Source organism: Condylura cristata, unplaced genomic scaffold (genome assembly GCF_000260355.1).
Source record: "Condylura cristata isolate star-nosed mole 26May11 unplaced genomic scaffold, ConCri1.0 scaffold00006, whole genome shotgun sequence".
NCBI classification, from domain to species: Eukaryota; Metazoa; Chordata; class Mammalia; order Eulipotyphla; family Talpidae; genus Condylura; species Condylura cristata.
The window spans coordinates 37,383,047-37,389,046 of record NW_004567107.1 but is presented as its reverse complement, the minus strand read 5'-3'; the positions used below and the strand labels follow the sequence as shown (position 1 = coordinate 37,389,046).

Genomic DNA, 6,000 nt, shown 5'->3' with positions numbered 1-6,000 from the left:
GCAATTCTGAATGGGGGTTGTAGGCTACATGGCAATTCTGAATGGGGGTTGTAGGCTACATGGCAATTCTGAATGGGGGTTGTAGGCTACATGGCCTTGGGAAAGCAATTAATTTCCCTGTGTACCTGTGTTAGATAGTATAGTCTGTCACATGGTGCTAAAATGGGTAACATTATTCCTAGTTTAAAACAGAATTAGGAAGGGCAAGGTTATCAAAGATTTAACACCTCAAGGGACACAATCTAAGAGAATGGCAAAGCAGACACTAGGTGCAGATCTTCACTGCCAATGTACCTGGAGCCCTGGCATGCTGAATTGGTAGCTTACTTTTGTATTCATCTTCTGAAAGGGAAGATGCTAATTTTGAATGCTAATTTAGATCTACTTTGCAGAAATACACATAGTTGGAAGTACTAGGAAGCCAAAAATAAGCCAAAACTAAACAGTGTAAAGTCTTTAATTTCTGAAAACCAGAAAACAAAACAAAACAAACAAACAAAACAACCCCAAATGTGCTATGTTTAAATCAGTGGACGTGGATGGAGACAGCTGGGCAAATGTTCTCTTTTTAGTTCCTTAGTTTAAAAAAAAAAAAAGGTGCATATTTACTGTCAATGAGGAAGACTAAAAAGTAATTTAAATTTGTAGTAAGCACACTCTAACTTGATATTTACAAAAAGTAGTTTTTCCTTTCTGATATATATATTTTAACATATCAAGAGATTTAATGGGCCTAAAATTGTAAAATCAGTTTACAATTCCAAAAAGGCTGGCTGCCTTTTGCTACTCTTGCTTTTACACATTTAGGTTTATCCACCAGCTAGCGAAGGATGCTAGAATTTTTTTTTAAAGATTTATTTATTTATGCATACAGAGCTGGGTATGTGCAGGGGTGGTGCGAGGATTCACCCGAGACAGAGTTGGGGGCAGAACAGGCAGGTCCCCAAAGTACAGATGGTTTTAATGGCTCACCTAGAGGGGAGAGAGAAGCTGGCAAAGACAGGAGTGTTGTAGAGAGAGGTTACTGTGCTGAGTTTCTATTTCAAGTCAGGTTGGCTAAGAGAGGTGGGGGAGGGAGTGTCCTGAAATCAGCCGCCTTGTCATTTTCACTGGCCTACTCACTGGATTTACCAGGAACATTTTACGTTATTCCTTTTGCACACCCTAGTGCATGACACTCAGGAGACATTTAGGTTGACTGAAGGGCCCAGCTGCCCCGGGGCTTCTTTCTCACTTGTTTCAAGCATAAAAATTGATTAGGGCAAGACATGATTTATTTAAAACTTTCAATGGTTCTCCTCAAGTTTTCCTCCTTAAGTTCACTTACACCTTGGATGAATTACTTTGATGTAAGAATTGTTAAGAGGTCTGCCTGTTTCTGTTCACCCCAGTGGGAACTCACAATAAATAAAGGCTTGAGGGAAAGTCTCCCAGGAGTCTGGGGGCTTTGGTTTGTAGAAAGCAGCCTCCAGAGAATGGCTGACCAGGGACAGTGCTGAGGGCACTTAAAGAGGAATTTTACGTGTATCAGAGTGTCACCATTACAGATTGTATTTTCCACGTCAATCTAGAGGTTTCTGACAGCACAGCCAATCCAGTGTTTTTGTGAACACCCAACACTTGATAACACATAGAACTGATGATGCTAGCTAGTATGTAGAGGCCACGCCTAGAAGCTATGCTTCTTTCACGTTGCTAATCTGTACTAGATGAGCTGTGTTTCTTGTGTTAAAATTGAATTATTACTGTTCTTTATTTAGAAGAGAGGAAGAGAAACAAAGGAAGTGTGTGCACATCCTAGGAATGCTCTTTTGCCCTCATCCTCTTTGTCAGCAGTATGAGATGTCTAGTGCAGTTTTTCTGGAATTTCTAACATCACAGAACCTTTGGATCCCTCCACCCACTCTTCACCACTACCCTCCCAGGCCAAATGTCTCAATCATACCTTCCTCTCTAGTGGGGAGCACAGACTTTGACCTAATAAGTCCACCACAGGGCCTGACATGTTACCTACCCGCCTTCTTCTGAATATTTATGCCCAAATGCCAGGATGTCGGATGCCCGTCCACTCCCATCACAGACAACCACTGGCACAGGAGGGGTGTCCCGAAGGTACTCCAAGACAATTGAGATCACATTGGGTCCTCCTTCCACAATGAGTGCCACCACTGGAACGCCTTGACCAATTCCTGCATTGAAAAAGGAAAACAAACAAAAAAAAAAAAAAAAAAAGGAAAACAAAACAAAACAAAACACAAAGCCAGCAAACCAAAGAAAGAAAAAGAGAAACAAAAAGCACAAACTAAAATTACTGAGCACAGGGGAGGTAACATATGAAGGGATAAAATTCTGAGCGATAATTTACAGAAAACCCTTAGCAGAATTCCCCTCCACCCCTACCCCAGCATCTGTTTGACTTTGCCTTTTCCAGGAATTCTAAGGTGCTGGGTCAGACGACCACACTTGGGAAGGTGCAAGGATAAGAGGGATAGAAGAGAGGTTGTTAGTAGGTGAAGCACTAGGCCAGCAGTCAAGACTGGAAAGTAAATGTGAGTTCAATCAAGTGTTCCGCATAGCCAGGGTGGTTTTCTCTATGAAAAAACCATGAAAGCAAGCCAATACACCCTGGAGTTGCTGCAGTGCTAAGACAACTAAGGGGCTCTCCTTCTTAAAGACTATCGATGTCAGCCTGAGTCCTACTTTGTGAAGTCAACCATTGCTTGACTTGATTCTTAACAGCCCAGCAGGCACAATAGAGCACCCCGAGACAGCATCTGCCATTATTGTCTCAGCCCAGCGAGAATTCAGCCATGCGATGGGTGGTCAGTTCACATGGGTGGAATTCCACTGAATTAGGGTTTTCACTGACCTTTCATAAAATATTTAAACTCTATATGCTGAGCCATAAAGTACTGCTGTTCTTAAAAGTTGTGCTGACCTTGGACTTAGGTATGATTCAGTGGACACGTTCAGGGAAATATTAAAAATTATGTACATTAAATTCACTTTCAAATGACATCTTAATAACTTCATTGGTCATTGAAAAACCTCTTTTTGTTCAGTTTGATACCACACTTTTTTCTCTCTACCTTCTCAGAATAGTTTGGGAATTGAGCAAAACCATACATAGGAAACAATGTCGTAGGGTACACACTGGTTATCTTAAAGAAGAAATCTATCAAAATTCTGTATCATTCCTGTAAATATGAACTTAAATTCTTAGTCATATCAACTTGCTCTTGTCCTCATTCTGCTTTTGTTTTATCCTACATATAGAAACTGTTTCCATGTTAAGAAAAAAAAAATCCTTTCAGTTCTAGTTTCTTGTCCCATTACTGAATGACTTTGTTGGACTAGTATGTTCCATTTTACTCCTAAAGTATGAGAACAGCAGTAACCTAAACCTTAGCTTTTCTACATCACTGTCATGATTTGAATTAATCTTATAGGAATGGCCAATATGCCAGTTACACAGAAATGGACGCTTTTTCAAAAGTATATTTGAAAAACATATATACTTTTGAAAAAGCAAATACACTTTTGAAAAAGCATAAGAAAATGACTAGGGCTGATCAAGAAAAGCTGCCAAGATTTTTGTTGTTGTTCTCAGATGGAACTAGAGAGAAAAATCAGGAACTAGAGAGAAAAAAATCAAAGTTTTCTGTGCATGGGAAAGTTTTGAGAATTTCTCCTTGAAACCAAGGAGAGGGAGTGAAAGGTCTTGCTCCTTCCCTTTAACCCAGAGGCCCTTAAGGATTCAAACAAAGGTCGCCTTAAAGCTTTGTTTGGGTGTCTATGAAATAGCAAAGGGTGTAGATTATGAAGATTAAGAAAGTTCCTGTTGAAAGGCACTTTGAAGATTAAGGGCTAACTTGAAATGTTATTACAATACTCCTTTATGAGAATAATTTACTAACATAAAAACACCCACCTCTTGACAGATTTGTGCTTTGATAATGTCTTGGGAAAGGGTCTTTCCCAATGTTTAAAATTACTTTATCAGGTTATTTTCCAATATGCTACACAATTTAACTTTTCCTGTTGCTTTCTTTTAGCACCTGCTACCATATTGCATCGCATCAAGGAACACTATGCTCTACCCACTGTTTTATACTAGAAGTCAGATTTAGACTCATTCTTGGTTCCTCTTTAGAAAGACCTTGGCTAAATTTTGATTGAGCACTGCTATCAGTGGGCTTTTTACTACAACTTAAAGGCAAATTGTGTTCCACTCTGTTTTCATGGAAGGAGAAGGTCTAGAACAGATCTTCTAGAATGTACCAGTGATCTAGATTCTATCAGACACTTGTCAAGATGACTACAAATCTCTGTTCTCTTTGAGAAGGATATATAGAGGTAAAGGATCAATTTTCATGGGACGATTTGAGAGCAGAAAAGTGTTAGTTGATTTACTGCCAATGTATTTGTCAAATGTTCAAACTGCTACAGCCTCAAAAATACAGAAGAATTTAGATAATCATACTTGCTGTATCTGGAATAATGCTGTTAACAATTAAAATGATCAAAACACTATATTGATTCACATACATATAAATATGAATTTGTGTATATATATTCCCGTGCTAAAAATGAGATGCAGCAGTATATTATCATCTACTTTTTTCATAAATATTGAATATATCGAGTATATTTTTGGCCTCAAATTGTCTCATTTCCTTCAGTGATAATATGTGGAAATTACTTCCATCAATAATAAAAGTACTTGTAGCCTAAACTAAAAACACATTTTAATATCTTAGTTAGAGATGGTAGAAAATCATGCTTTGTATGAAAATCATGCTTCGTATAAATCCAGTGTGCCAGTATGTGGTCACATTAAGCCTTTCTGTCAGGGTGCATATGCACAATGCCTTTGTTTCTGAGAAAAGAAAAATGCTATCTAATAGGCTAAAAGAGCCCACTTTGGCATTAAGGATCTTTGAATACTTCTGTGACTCTAATGAAAACTACTGACCCTTTCTCCAGAAAAATAAATTTAGAAATGGGTAGGCACAAAAATCTTTAAATTTTTATTATGCAAGGGGTTCATGGACCCTTGAGGGTTAATCCTGAAAAACTTGCCAATGAACCTTTACAAAACCCCACCCTCCATTAAGTACAGATGATGTATTTGCAAAACACATTGTAATTTTCTTTCTTTATTTCTTTCTAGATTTATTTATTTGTTTATACAGAACTGAGGTGCAGTCCAGAGGCTCAGGGGAGGCAAGAAGCTTCACCAGAGATAGAGTGGGGAGCAGAACAGGCAGATCGACAAAGGACACTGCTGAGGGGAGCAGCGGGCGGGTCTGGAGAGGTCTGCCATGCCATGTGGTCACCTGCGGGGCAGGCGGGAATCAAACTCATGCAGAAGGGGCTTTTAGCTTCTTAGTGTGGTGCTTTAACCCACGGTGCCACCAGGAAGGACGATAATTTTCTTTCTTTCTTTCTTTTTTTTTTTTTTTTTAAATGACACTCATTGGAGCTTCTGAGAGAATTTTCAGATTGGGTGCTGGAACAAAGCTCTGCCCAGCAGTGTTGGATCACATGATCACTGCTCCACTGTAATGGATTCCCTGAGTCTTCCAGGGGAAGGAGTGCCTGTCCCTCACACCACTCTTCCTTGCTTTTCTTAATTTCATCTATTCACACTTTCTTTTCTAAGTTACATTTAGGATATGATTTTAATAAACTCTGGAAAAAGCCACACACTTACAAAGTAGAACCTATAATAATAATCCTTTTAAAAACATCAAAAATGTTACTTTTAAAATGACTAACATAAAATAATTTGGGAATTAACTGCATATTCAGCAGGACTCAGAAAATGCTACCATTTTCTTTATGCCCATAAAAAAATTAATAAAATTCTTTTGAAGAACCTCACAAATTTCTCTCTCTATGTCTATCACTATTACTCTCTCTCTTTCTCACTAGGTTTTAAATTCATGTGTTTTAAAAAAATTAACTCTTCTTCAGGACAAAAAGAATCATTTTATT

The 6,000-nt window shown here is 38.4% G+C and overlaps 1 protein-coding gene across 8 annotated transcripts in view; it reads right to left on the bottom strand.

The window, feature by feature from the left end:
- Positions 1-6,000, bottom strand: part of TRPM3 (transient receptor potential cation channel, subfamily M, member 3) — a 466,950-nt gene that overhangs the window by 175,425 nt on the left and 285,525 nt on the right. For all 8 annotated transcript variants that reach the window (XR_001145147.1, XM_004677587.1, XM_004677602.1 and 5 more), the window contains one exon: positions 2,015-2,189. Coding sequence is in view for 7 of the 8 variants with exons in the window: in XM_004677587.1 (XP_004677644.1) it covers positions 2,015-2,189 (175 nt within the window). In the remaining variant the exon portion in view is untranslated. The remainder of the gene's footprint in view (positions 1-2,014; positions 2,190-6,000) is intronic.